Source organism: Oncorhynchus clarkii, chromosome 22, assembly GCF_045791955.1.
Source record: "Oncorhynchus clarkii lewisi isolate Uvic-CL-2024 chromosome 22, UVic_Ocla_1.0, whole genome shotgun sequence".
In the NCBI taxonomy this organism is placed as follows: domain Eukaryota; kingdom Metazoa; phylum Chordata; class Actinopteri; order Salmoniformes; family Salmonidae; genus Oncorhynchus; species Oncorhynchus clarkii.
The window spans coordinates 39949011-39963613 of NC_092168.1; the positions used below are offsets into that span (position 1 = coordinate 39949011).

The 14603-nt window shown below is 45.3% G+C and overlaps 1 protein-coding gene across 3 annotated transcripts in view; it reads right to left on the bottom strand.

Annotated features, from left to right (window-relative positions):
- Positions 1-1789: 1789 nt before the first annotated feature.
- LOC139380896 (tyrosine-protein phosphatase non-receptor type 4-like) overlaps positions 1790-14603 on the bottom strand; it is a 97362-nt gene continuing 84548 nt past the window's right edge. For 2 of the 3 annotated variants that reach the window (XM_071124050.1, XM_071124049.1), the window contains exons 21-27: positions 14481-14571; positions 14046-14107; positions 13674-13820; positions 13307-13435; positions 12551-12699; positions 10193-10328; positions 1790-3060 (exon numbers count right to left, since the gene is read on the bottom strand). In XM_071124050.1, the coding sequence (XP_070980151.1) occupies positions 2830-3060; positions 10193-10328; positions 12551-12699; positions 13307-13435; positions 13674-13820; positions 14046-14107; positions 14481-14571 (945 nt within the window). In that variant the 3' untranslated portion in view covers positions 1790-2829. Of the gene's footprint in view, positions 3061-10192; positions 10329-12546; positions 12700-13306; positions 13436-13673; positions 13821-14045; positions 14108-14480; positions 14572-14603 lie in introns of those variants that run through there. The other variant, XM_071124051.1, reaches the window with a different exon arrangement.

Sequence of the window (14603 nt, forward strand, 5' to 3'; positions counted from 1 at the left end):
TGAACCAGTGTGAAAAGAAGGACACCTCTTGTTGCGGGATGCTGATAACTCCAATACAAGAGCTGATGACAATGTGAACACAGTTGAACCAGTGTGAAAAGAAGGACACCTCTTGTTGCGGGATGCTGATAACTCCAATACAAGAGCTGATGACAATGTGGACACAGTTGAACCAGTGTGAAAAGAAGGACACCTCTTGTTGCGGGATGCTGATAACTCCAATACAAGAGCTGATGACAATGTGAACACAGTTGAACCAGTGTGAAAAGAAGGACACCTCTTGTTGCGGGATGCTGATAACTCCAATACAAGAGCTGATGACAATGTGAACACAGTTGAACCAGTGTGAAAAGAAGGACACCTCTTGTTGCGGGATGCTGATAACTCCAATACAAGAGCTGATGACAATGTGAACACAGTTGAGCCAGTGTGAAAAGAAGGACACCTCTTGTTGCGGGATGCTGATAACTCCAATACAAGAGCTGATGACAATGTGAACACAGTTGAACCAGTGTGAAAAGAAAGACACCTCTTGTTGCGGGATGCTGATAACTCCAATACAAGAGCTGATGACAATGTGGACACAGTTGAACCAGTGTGAAAAGAAGGACACCTCTTGTTGCGGGATGCTGATAACTCCAATACAAGAGCTGATGACAATGTGAACACAGTTGAACCAGTGTGAAAAGAAGGACACCTCTTGTTGCGGGATGCTGATAACTCCAATACAAGAGCTGATGACAATGTGAACACAGTTGAACCAGTGTGAAAAGAAGGACACCTCTTGTTGCGGGATGCTGATAACTCCAATACAAGAGCTGATGACAATGTGAACACAGTTGAACCAGTGTGAAAAGAAGGACACCTCTTGTTGCGGGATGCTGATAACTCCAATACAAGAGCTGATGACAATGTGAACACAGTTGAACCAGTGTGAAAAGAAGGACACCTCTTGTTGCGGGATGCTGATAACTCCAATACAAGAGCTGATGACAATGTGAACACAGTTGAACCAGTGTGAAAAGAAGGACACCTCTTGTTGCGGGATGCTGATAACTCCAATACAAGAGCTGATGACAATGTGAACACAGTTGAACCAGTGTGAAAAGAAGGACACCTCTTGTTGCGGGATGCTGATAACTCCAATACAAGAGCTGATGACAATGTGAACACAGTTGAACCAGTGTGAAAAGAAGGACACCTCTTGTTGCGGGATGCTGATAACTCCAATACAAGAGCTGATGACAATGTGGACACAGTTGAACCAGTGTGAAAAGAAGGACACCTCTTGTTGCGGGATGCTGATAACTCCAATACAAGAGCTGATGACAATGTGGACACAGTTGAACCAGTGTGAAAAGAAGGACACCTCTTGTTGCGGGATGCTGATAACTCCAATACAAGAGCTGATGACAATGTGAACACAGTTGAACCAGTGTGAAAAGAAGGACACCTCTTGTTGCGGGATGCTGATAACTCCAATACAAGAGCTGATGACAATGTGAACACAGTTGAACCAGTGTGAAAAGAAGGACACCTCTTGTTGCGGGATGCTGATAACTCCAATACAAGAGCTGATGACAATGTGAACACAGTTGAACCAGTGTGAAAAGAAGGACACCTCTTGTTGCGGGATGCTGATAACTCCAATACAAGAGCTGATGACAATGTGGACACAGTTGAACCAGTGTGAAAAGAAGGACACCTCTTGTTGCGGGATGCTGATAACTCCAATACAAGAGCTGATGACAATGTGAACACAGTTGAACCAGTGTGAAAAGAAGGACACCTCTTGTTGCGGGATGTTTGAGTGAAGCATGCCATAACTGTGTTGGGTAAATTCCCAGTAATTTGTACCTAAAACATTCTAAGTGATTATCATCTCCAATAAACAATAATGTGTTTTAAAAACGAACTACCATTTGAAATATGTCAAAAGGGGGGAGGTGGGGTTTCTAATCATTATTGGTTGGATGCTCTTGGTATTCTCTACATTCTTTAGAGACACGAACAAAGACAGAGAGGAACGTAACTTAAGATTGTTTTACGGTCGAGCCTCCCCTTAGTGGCTGTGGACTTTGTCAAATTGCTTAGAGTAGATCGTCCCCCTGTCTTGACACAGTAAACAGCTCTAAAAGTTGACCAACTAGACAGTTTAACATGCCAATCAATGCCCATCAATGGCTCCATGTTTATTCTATGCAAAAACCAAGGCCTAGCGCCACATCAGCCACAAGGTTAGCTAGGGGTAGACACAAAGTGCTCTGATGTGTAGTGTCTGAATTTGTCAAAAGCTCAAATATATAATAAATTAAACCACTTTTTTTCATTAAAAAGTAAAGAATGACAACGTTTACTACCTATGATTTCATTTGGGATGCCTGAAGCTAAGACTCACTCTAACATACACGTTGTTCAATGGACAGACTAAAAACACAATAAATATTATTTGAAAAAAATATGGCGTCTCTTGTTGGACCGGAGGGACAGAGAAGAAAAGGCGGCAGATTCATTTGGAGGGGCTTATCGATCACTCTTAACAACACTCCCTCTCTCACAGCCCCGCCCAGTCATTGTACTTACGGCACTACTACAGCAATTTCACCATGTTTTAAATGTCTTTTTTTTTTATGAACCCTGAACACACAATACCCCTAACGGTACCTATTCAACATCACTGGATTCATTTGTCCATGACTTTCAGTTTTTTGTTTTTTGACGGCGTAAAGTGCAACAGTGCTTTGTTCTCTCCTCGGCCCATAGCGGTAAGCATGGCAACCAGGGCTCCACCTCCCTGGCGCTGGGCTGACCCAGGTCAGGTCAAAGGGGTCAGGGTTCAGGGCAATCGCTGGTTGCGCTAGTCTCACTCGTCACACTGGTCACACTAGCGCTAACACTAACGCTAACATCCTCTTCCTCCTCTTCTTCCTCCTCCTCCTCCTCTCCTACTGCTTCTCCTCCATTTTCTTCTTCTCTCTGGTAAAGGGTGGGCTTCAGGGGTTTGAACAGGCCTTCCTCATAGACCCTCAAGATGGCTTCACACACAAACTTGTACTGGCTCTGAGGACACAGAAGAGAAAGAGAGAGGGGGAAGGAAGAGAATGTCAACAACATTAGGAGCCAATGGCAAGGCATGAGCAAAGGAGCCAGGACAGCCAGTGATTGGGATACAGAGGGAGCCAGGCGTGAATAAACTTCCCTGAGGTGGGTAATGTAGTGGTGTGTGTCGCAAATGTGTCTGCGCGTATGTACATATGTGTTTATGTCAGTGTGTGTCTGTGTACTAAGAAAAGGGTGTGTTGTGTGGGTGTGTGTGTGTATGCATGTGCGCGCACATAGTTCAGTGTGCATGACAGGAGAAAGGGAGCCCACTCTTTTCCCCTAGTGCCATTATCTTCCACCTATTTCTCCCGGACCCTGAGGGTGTCCTAGCCTCATTAGCGCTCAGCATATTCTAATGAAATTACCGCTGCAGCAGCCTCTCTACCCCCGCTACCCTGGTTCTGAGCACGGGGCCAAACTGTACTCATGTGAAGTTCTTCAGAGACTGAGAAGAGAGTGTGCTTCCCAAACGGCACCCTATTCCCTATATAGTGCACTACTTTTGACCAGGGTCAATAGCTTTCTAACTTTCTCACATCATTATTGAAGATTTATTCAGGATTATTCGTAATCACGGCAGCATTATGATTGAATATGGAACCAAATACTTCACTTTTTACTACTTTAATACCAGAGTATGTGAGTGGAGCTGGAGCAGAGCGAGCAGCTTGCCCCATTTGACTGAAAGCTGGGCCTTCTCGCCCGATCCAGTAGCGCTCACTTAACGAGCTTTTCCCGGCCCAGCATGCATTTGTTGTTTACTTGTGTGCTGCTGGTTTTTATACATATATTTGTAATCTTTATTTAACTAGGCAAATCAGTTAAGAACAAATTCTTATTTTCAATGACGGTCTAGTGGGTTAACTGCCTTGGTCAGAGGCAGAACGACAGATTTTTACCTTGTCAGCTCGGAGATTCGATTTTGCAACCTTTCGGTTACTAGTCCAACGCTCTAACCACTAGGCTACCTGCCGCCCCTATAGCCCCTTGCTTTAGACACTGTCATGGAGTATGTTAAATATCTTTTATAAAAGGTGACTTACAAAGATGAGGAGGACCAAGAGCAAGAGAGGGAGTGCGGAGATGCGGTGACTAAAGAATCCTTGTGGAAAGACGGCTATCCTGAAAGCATGAGGTGTACATGCCAACAGAAAGGAACGAGGAGGGAAGCTACCTAAGGGTGTCATTGTAGCAAAGTATTTATAAACAAAAAATCAGATCTCTTAAAAGTTTCGTTCATTTTCATTCTATTATATATACACAATAGGTCATCATTGATTTTGGCTCAATAGGCATATAGACCCCTTCCTGTGTTTGCAAACATTGCCGCACGAGGGAAATGCACACAAGTTGGTGGCAGAACACAGGGGTTCTTCTGTTCTTATAGCAAAATAAAAAAACCTTAATTTACATGTTGCTTACGAGTGCATTTCACACTGCTTTTGGATTATAATTGGATTTTAAGGCTCGTATGAATGTCCTGCTTAATATAATGTTTGTGTCAACATCGCAAATCAACGGCATTATAATTAGGTAACACTTGAACTTCAACCAGTAAAACGGCTCTTTGGCTAGATTTTTGCTACATTTTTTACATCAATTTCCATTATTAAAGTGGCTGGAGTTGAGTCTGTATGTTGGCAGCAGCCACTCAATGTTAGTGAGTAGCTGTTTAACAGTCTGATGGCCTTGAGATAGAAGCTGTTTTTCAGTCTCTCGGTCCCAGCTTTGATGCACTTGTACTGACCTCGCCTTCTGGATGATAGAGGGGTGAACAGGCAGTGGCTCGGTGGTTGTTGTCCTTGATGATCTTTATGGCATTCCTGTGACATCGGGTGGTGTAGGTGTCCTGGAGGGCAGGTAGTTTGCCCCCTGTGATGCGTTGTGCAGACCTCACTACCCTCTGGAGAGCCTTACGGTTGTGGGCAGAGCAGTTGCCGTACCAGGCGGTGATACAGCCCGACAGGATGCTCTCGATTGTGCATCTGTATAAGTGCTTTTGGTGACAAGCTGAATTTCTTCAGCCTCCTGAGGTTGAAGAGGCCCTGCTGCGCCTTCTTCACAACGCTGTCTGTGTGGGTGGACCAATTCAGTTTGTCCGTGATGTGTATGCCGAGGAACTTAAAAAACGTACTACCCTCTCCACTACTGTCCCGTCGATGTGGATAAGGGGGTGCTCCCTCTGCTGTTTCCTGAAGTCCACAATCATCTCCTTAGTTTTGTTGACGTTGAGTGTGAGGTTATTTTCCTGACACCAAACTCCGAGGGCCCTCACCTCCTCCCTGTAGACAGTCTTGTCGTTGCATGGCCACGCAGTCGTGGGTGAACAGGGAGTACAGGAGAGGGCTGAGAATGCACCCTTGTGGGGCCCCAGTGTTGAGGATCAGCGGGGTGGAGATGTTGTTACCTACCCTCACCACCTGGGGGCAGCCCGTCAGGAAGTCCCGTACCCAGTTGCACAGGGCGGGGTCGAGCTTGATGACGAGTTTGGAGGGTACTATGGTGTTAAATGCTGAGCTGTAGTCGATGAACAGCATTCTCACATAGGTATTCCTCTTGTCCAGATGGGTTAGGGCAGTGTGCAGTGTGGTTGCGATTGCGTCGTCTGTGGACCTATTGGGGCGGTAAGCAAATTGGAGTGGGTCTAGGGTGTCAGGTAGGGTGGAGGTGATATGGTCCTTGACTAGTCTCTCAAAGCACTTCATGATGACGGAAGTGAGTGCTACGGGGCGGTAGTCGTTTAGCTCAGTTACCTTAGCTTTCTTGGGAACAGGAACAATGGTGGCCCTCTTGAAGCATGTGGGAACAGCAGACTGGGATAAGGATTGATTGAATATGTCCGTAAACACACCAGCCAGCTGGTCTGCGCATGCTCTGAGGACGCGGCGGGGGATGCCGTCTGGGCCTGCAGCATTGCGAGGGTTAACACGTTTAAATGTTTTACTCACGTCGGCTGCAGTGAAGGAGAGTCCGCAGGTTTTGGTAGCGGGCCGTGTCAGAGGCACTGTATTGTCCTCAAAGTTTAGTCTGTTTGGGAGCAAGACATCCTGGTCCGTGACGGGGCTGGTTTTCTTTTTGTAATCCGTGATTGACTGTAGACCCTGCCACGTACCTCTTGTGTCTGAGCCATTGAATTGCGACTCTACTTTGTCTCTATACTGACACCTAGCTTGTTTGATTGCCTTGCGGAGGGAATAGCTACACTGTTTGTATTCGGTCATGTTTCCGGTCACCTTGCCCTGGTTAAAAGTAGTGGTTCGCGCTTTCAGTTTTGCGCGAATGCTGCCATCAATCCACGGTCTCTCGTTTGGGAATGTATATGAGTATATGAAGAAATAAAGGGTCTATTACCCCTTTCAAGAACCTTTCCGTTTTAATAGGGTTGTTTGAACTAAAACCCTTTAGGCATACAAACAGAAAAAATATTACAAAAATAATATCAAAAACGACACATCCCTGCCCAGTCTGGCAAGAGTGGCCCAAAGGGTGTTCAGCATCCGCAGTGGCTCTGCAAGCACTGAGAGGGTATTCACTGGTGCTGGCCTGCTCTCAGAGTACCATCGCATGAGACTCTGGCTAAACTCATGTTTCTAAAAACGAATTCAAAAGGCACTGTAGATGGAGCCTAATAAGGCATTTTTAATGTAATATGCATTTCATTCTAAGTAAGTCCCAGCCTATATGTGCCATTTATAGACTATAATGATTGAATACAACAAAATGTTGATTAAATTCTGAGCGCGTTATGTCCCTACCAGCCTAGTGTGTCGCATTCACAAATGTATTTATTTGTAGGCTATAGCCTTGAAATAATTTAAATAATATGGCCTAAATAATTCATTTTTGTTCCTTCTTAGGCTCCCTGTCTGGCTCCTATTCAGAGTGTTTATAATGATGTTTAATACGACATGTAGCCTATTTGTAATGATGAACGCTTCTTAGTCCCCTTTTCCTGTTGTTTATTATAATACTTTTCATTCAAATCATATGGTTTGGTTTCAATACTACAAAAGCAAATGGTAGGTCCAGGTCGTCACAAAAATAGATGGGGTGTTGGTTAAATGGTGATTTTAATGAATGGAGTGATTTTGGAAAGGACGTGGAGCAATCGGTGTGCACGCAGCGCTCCCATGAGCACGCAGCGCTCCCATGAGCACGCAGCGCTCCCATCTCCCATGAGCACGCAGCGCTCCCATGACCACGCAGCGCTCTCATGAGCACGCAGCGCTCCCATGAGCAAGCACCGCTCCCATGAGCAAGCACCGCTCCCATGAGCAAGCACCGCTCCCATGAGCACGCACCGCTCCCATGAGCACGCACCGCTCCCATGAGCGATGAGAGGGATTTCAAACCGCTCAACTCCACTCACATACCCTGTTAAATACGAATGTAAGCAAATTTGTTCCCATACATTTGGTCCCCTAAAATGGGTGGATGTTGTACAAAATGTGCTGTGATTTCTAAACGGTTCACACCGATATGGATGAAAATACCCTCAAATTAAAGAGGACAGTCGTCACTTTAACGTCATTGTATCATTTCAAATCTAAAGTGCTGAAGTATAGAGCCAAAACAACAAAGAATGTGTCTCTGTCCCAATACTTTGAGCTCAATGTATATACGGTATTATACTGTAGCCCAGACTCAATACCAGAGAACCCAGCGAGGGCACGAAACAAAATCCTTACACCTAGTCTAAAAATGGGAATCTGGAGAGACAATGGAATTCTCATGGCACAAGAGATTATCACTGGTAGACTGTAACAATGGAAAGTCTACCACTGACAATACAACAAGGATGAATAAAACATATTCCTAGTAGGATGACCCTCTCCTTTCAGGTAGTAACACTGTTCTATTCTACACTGTGCTCCATCTGGTATTACTTAACACACTAACACAGATTGCTTCGGTTGTCTTCAGAGGCTAAAGGGAGCCATCTTGCCCAGAAAAGGAGAAGGAAGAAGAGAGCGTGAGGAGGAAAAGAGAACGGGTAAAGAGAGAGGAAGATGGAGAGAACTAGAGAGAGAGAGAGAGAGAGAGAGAGAGAGAACTAGAGAGAGAGAACTAGAGAGAGAGAACTAGAGAGAGATAACTAGAGAGAGAGAGAGAACTCTAGAGAGAGAGGGAGAGAGAGCTAGAGAGAGAGAGAGAGAGAGGGAGAGAGAGAACTAGAGAGAGAGAGAACTAGAGAGAGAGAGAGAGAGAGAGAGAGAGAGAACGAGAGAGAGAGAGAGAGAGAGAGAGAGAGAGAGAGAGAGAGAGAGAGAGAGAGAACGAGAACGAGAGAGAGAGAGAACGAGAGAGAGAGAGAACGAGAGAGAGAGAGAGAGAGAGAACTAGAGAGAGAGAGAGAGAACTAGAGAGAGAGAGAACTAGAGAGAGAGAGAACTAGAGAGAGAGAGAGAGAACTAGAGAGAGAGAGAGAACTAGAGAGAGAGAGAGAGAACTAGAGAGAGAGAGAACTAGGAGAGAGAGAGAACTAGAGAGAGAGAGAACTAGAGAGAGAGAGAGAGAGAGAACTAGGAGAGAGAGAGAGAGAGAACTAGGAGAGAGAGAGAGAGAACTAGGAGAGAGAGAGAGAGAACTAGAGAGAGAGAGAGAGAGAGAGAGAGAGAGAACTAGAGAGAGAACTAGAGAGAGAGAGAGAGAACTAGAGAGAGAGAACTAGAGAGAGAGAGAGAGAGAACTAGAGAGAGAGAGAGAGAGACATCAGCGCCACAGGTAACATCAGCGCCACAGGTAACTTCCACAAAGCTGTGAACGATCTGAGAGACAAGGCAAGAAGAGCATTCTATGCCATCAAAAGGAACATAAATTTCAACATACCAATTAAGATTTGGCAAAAAATACTTGAATCAGTCATAGAGCCCATTGCCCTTTATGGTTGTAAGGTCTGGGGTCCGCTCACCAACCAAGACTTCACAAAATGGGACAAACACCAAATTGAGACTCTGCACGCAGAATTCTGCAAAAATATCCTCCGTGTACAACGTAGAACACCAAATAATGCATGCAGAGCAGAATTAGGCCGATACCCACTAATTATCAAAATCCAGAAAAGAGCCGTTAAATTCTATAACCACCTAAAAGGAAGCGATTCCCAAACCTTCCATAACAAAGCCATCACCTACAGAGAGATGAACCTGGAGAAGAGTCACCTAAGCAAGCTGGTCCTGGGGCTCTGTTCACAAACACACCCTCCAGAGCCCCAGGACAGCAGCACAATTAGACCCAACCAAATCATGAGAAAACAAAAAGATAATTACTTGACACATTGGAAAGAATTAACAAAAAAACAGAGCAAACTAGAACGCTATTTGGCCCTACACAGAGAGTACACAGTGGCAGAATACCTGACCACTGTGACTGACCCAGAATTAAGGAAAGCTTTGTACAGACTATGTACAGACTCAGTGAGCATAGCCTTGCTATTGAGAAAGGCCGCCGTAGGCAGACATGGCTCTCAAGAGAAGACAGGCTATGTGCTCACCGCCCACAAAATGAGGTGGAAACTGAGCTGCACTTCCTAACCTCCTGCCCAATGTTAGAGACATATTTCCCTCAGATTACACAGATCCACAAAGAATTTGAAAACAAATCCAATTTTGATAAACTCCCATATCTACTGGGTGAAATTCCACAGTGTGCCATCACAGCAGCAAGATTTATGACCTGTTGCCACAAGAAAAGGGCAACCAGTGAAGAACAAACACCATTGTAAATAGAACCCATATTTATGCTTATTTATTTTATCTTGTGTCCTTTAACCATTTGTACATTGTTAAAACACTGTATATATATATATATATATAATATGACATTTGTAATGTCTTTATTGTTTTTGAAACTTCTGTATGTGTAATGTTTACTGTTAATTTTTATTGTTTAATTCACTTTATATATTATCTAGCTCACTTGCTTTGGCAATGTTAACACATGTTTCCCATGCCAATAAAGCCCTTGAATTGAGAGAGAGAGAGAGAGAGAGAGTGAGTGAGTGAGTGAGTGAGTGAGTGAGAGTGAGAGAGAGAAGGATGATTAATAGAAGGTTAGAAAAGGAGGATGAAGAAAAGAAAGGAGGACTTACAGGTGTCTGAATCATCATGGCTCTCTGGTCCCTCATGGTTCTGACTATGTCTAATGGATAGATGGGCTGACTGCACTCCATCAGGCACAACGCTGTCTCCATGGTGATGAGAACTCCCGTTCGGCCAATCCCTGCGCTGAGTGATGACACACAAGCGGGAGAGAAGGGGAGAGGAGGGAAGGGGGGCGGAGGAAGAAGTTTCACAAACTCATGACATAATTGCTACCTTTTAAAACTCTCGAGTCAATTTTCGCAGCCCCGCTGAAATCCAATGAGCATTGTAAGAAAATCCACATAAAAATCTGTCTGTTTAAATTAGATATCTGCATGGGCTGTATCTCAATCCACCGTATCCGCCGAAATCAGTCTTCTACATCTGCAGTGAAAGGAGGCAGAGCTAGTGGTGTTTGTTAGACCATGAGACATCCCGAAAATCAGTCTTCTACATCTGCAGTGAAAGGAGGCAGAGCTAGTGGTGTTTGTTAGACCATGAGACATCCCGAAAATCAGTCTTCTACATCTGCAGTGAAAGGAGGCAGAGCTAGTGGTGTTTGTTAGACCATGAGACATCCCGAAAATCAGTCTTCTACATCTGCAGTGAAAGGTGGCAGAGCTAGTGGTGTTTGTTAGACCATGAGACATCCCGAAAATCAGTATTCTACATCTGCAGTGAAAGGTGGCAGAGCTAGTGGTGTTTGTTAGACCATGAGACATCCTGAAAATCAGTCTTCTACATCTGCAGTGAAAGGAGGCAGAGCTAGTGGTGCTTGTCAGACCATGAGACATCCCGAAAATCAGTCTTCTACATCTGCAGTGAAAGGTGGCAGGGCTAGTGGTGTTTGTTAGACCATGAGACATCCCGAAAATCAGTCTTCTACATCTGCAGTGAAAGGAGGCAGAGCTAGTGGTGTTTGTCAGACCATGAGACATCCCGAAAATCAGTCTTCTACATCTGCAGTGAAAGGAGGCAGAGCTAGTGGTGTTTGTCAGACCATGAGACATCCCGAAAATCAGTCTTCTACATCTGCAGTGAAAGGTGGCAGAGCTAGTGGTGTTTGCTAGACCATGAGACATCCCGAAAATCAGTCTTCTACATCTGCAGTGAAAGGAGGCAGAGCTAGTGGTGTTTGTCAGACCATGAGACATCCCGAAAATCAGTCTTCTACATCTGCAGTGAAAAGAGGCAGAGCTAGTGGTGTTTGTCAGACCATGAGACATCCCGAAAATCAGTCTGCTACATCTGCAGTGAAAGTAGACAGAGCTAGTGGTGTTTGTTAGACCATGAGACATCCCGAAAATCGGTCTTCTCAAGAGAACGGCTGTAGGATCTGAACGGTATGGCCCACAAACTATTATGACCCCTCTACGGAAAGGTGAGTCTCTGTTGTTTTTCTCTACTCCGCCCCCACAAGCCTCAAGACTTGCCTGAAGGTTACCGGGTACCAGTAAAAAAAGTGTATGGAAGTAGTTTAGCGCCTAAAAAAAAAATATGTGTCAAAATAAATACAATAGTTTCCAGATCTATCTTGTATCTCTCAGATACAGAACAGACACTTCAGAACAAACTTCCTTTAGATGTTCTGGGGGACAATGTGTTATTCCATGTAGTGAATCTGTTATTCAATGCTTGGGCTAATAGCAGTAAGGCCAAATTCAATGTTTTACCTAACAAAAAAACATGAAAATATATTTGTTTATACCTGAAGGGGTCCTAAAATATAAAATAGCTAAATGATCCATGGTATGACCATCTTAAAACACTTCCATATGTTAACTCAGTAGAACCCCCTGCGGCTTAGACTCTAGAGGGTTAAATCAGTGGATAATTATTTTTCTGGCGTATAGCAACACACAAAGATGGGTTTATGGAATGAAGTCCAGATTCGAATCCAGAAATCTCCCAATCCCTGGGCTCTATACATGAAATACATTCCAGTGTGTTGTTGAGACATGTATTAGCTGAGTCAGTGTTCTGGGCTGCTGGGCTGTGTACTATAGCAGTGTGTAGGTGTTCTACCTGGAGTGTTCTGGGCTGCTGGGCTGTGTACTATAGCAGTGTTTAGTGTGTAGGAGTCTAGTAGAACAGTCAGACAGCTCCACTGGGCTGTGTACTACAGCAGTGTGTAGGAGTCTAGTAGAACATTCAGACAGTTCCACTGGGCTGTGTACTACAGCAGTGTGTAGGAGTCTAGTAGAACAGTCAGACAGTTCCACAAATAGGGAGAGGAGTAGCCTCTGTAGTTGAGACACAAGGGCTGAGGTCAGATCGAGGGATCCTGTGATGAGTTGTTTAGTGAAAACATAAGACCATTTCTTGCTATACATCTAAGGATGTGTGTCATGCATTATGTTCCCTACCTGCAGTGGACCACCATGGGCTCATCCTTGCCGGCTCGTTTGCTTCGCACCAGGCTGACAAAGTCCAGGAAGTCCATGGAGTCATCGGGGACGCCATGGTCCGGCCAGGCCACGTACTGGATCTGGGTCAACTCCCGGACCTCCTCGCTCTGTCACCACACAACAGTACAGTCAGTGCAATGTTGCCATGACAACAAAAAACAAAAAAAGACTGTCTGCTCTGCACCCCCTTTATTACCATCCCACCACGACACACACTGAGACACCTCACCGACACACACTGAGACACCTCACCGACACACACTGAGACACCTCACCGACACACCTCACCGACACACACTGAGACATCTCACTGAAAATGGTGGAGCACAGCCAGACCAGCACGGTTAATCAAAACCATTATGGGATGTGTGTTTGCCCTTTCAACATCGTCTATCAGTGTCGCTATGGTAACACACACAGGCTGCATGTTAATACTGGAAGCCTCATGGCTGTAGCTGCTGGTCCCCATGGCAACATGATGATCCACCGTAGGTGCACCGCACAAGGCCGAAAAAGAACAGCCCACACAAGTCACCATGCCAACTCTTTTAAAGGCTGAAAGCGATAGTTCCAATGCTGTGTTCCTAACGCTTTGAATCTGTTTTTTAGCTGTGATCCACCATTTCGCTAAGTTTACTTTGACTTCCAAATAGTTGTCATTGCATTAGCACTGTCCATTGGGAAACACAACACTGACTTGTGAGCGTCATGTACCTCGAGGTGAGTCAGGGTCATGTCTCGGACCAGGAAGGCAGAATTACCCTCCTCGGTGAGACAGGCCAGCTGGAAGCGGCCGTACGAGGCAGTGCTGTCAGGGTTGGGCCAGTACTGATGACACTTTACCTGTCGGCACAGAGCAACAACATAAGACCTCCGACACAGATTAGTATGGCATCATGATAGAAAAAAACAGGATCAATTAAATGTTTCTTTACTCCAGAAAAACTCCTGTTTATATTGAGTGCATGACTCGGGCCTGGAGTTTTTCCTTCTTAGGTTACATTGTTCAGGAAAAACTCCTGTCTCCTTTCCCTGGAGGCCCAGAGAGGATACAGTACATGTCTAACCCTACTGTACATACCCGTCCCCTCTCCACCTGGGTGGTGAGCATGACCACCATGGAGGAGCTCTGCTCCCAGGTCATCTGCCAGAAGTCTGGGCATGTGTTGGGCAGCGGGCCCTGGCACGCAATGTACCGGTTGATCAGGCTGGATGCTGGGATCTCCATCTAGAGTACAGGGAGGAGAATAAGACCTGCGTGTAGGGCTGTTAACGATCAACAGTGTGTGGGCATGTGAGCATGTGTCCATTTCCAGTCCTTGGAGTGGAGACTACACCTCCATCTTGGCCGACAGAGGTCTATTTTAGGCCTGCTGAACAAAGAGCCTATGGTAGTGTGGGTGGACTGAGGCGAACAGCATATGTGATGAGGGAGGAGGTTAGAGAAACTCACGTTGATGTAATTTGCATTGATGTAGTCATCTGTGCTTTTCAGAATGACCCGTGTAGCGTCATCTAAAAAGGAAAGAGAAGGAGAGACAGGGGAGAGAGAGAAGAGAGAGAAGAGAGAGACAGGGGAGAGAGAGAAGAGAGAGACAGGGGAGAGAGAGATGGGAGAGACAGGGGAGAGAGAGAAGAGAGAGACAGGGGAGAGAGAGAAGAGAGAGAAGGAGAGACAGGGGAGAGAGAGAAGAGAGAGATAGGGGAGAGAGAGAAGAGAGAGATAGGGGAGAGAGAGACAGGGGAGAGACAGGGGAGACAGGGGAGAGAGAGAAGAGAGAAAGGAGGAGAGGAGTGTGAAATGGTGGGTTAACACAGTCTGTTAACACAGACTAAGAAAAATGAAGACAACTGTGTGTAGGAGACTGTAGTGTGATGTGATACTCACAGGGTGAGATGTCTCTGTAGCGGTTTTTGGAAATGTTTTGAGGTAATTTGGCACACAACATTGTCATTCCAGGACTTTTCCGGTACAGTTGCTGTGAGAAAATAATAAAAGCGTTAGGAGAAA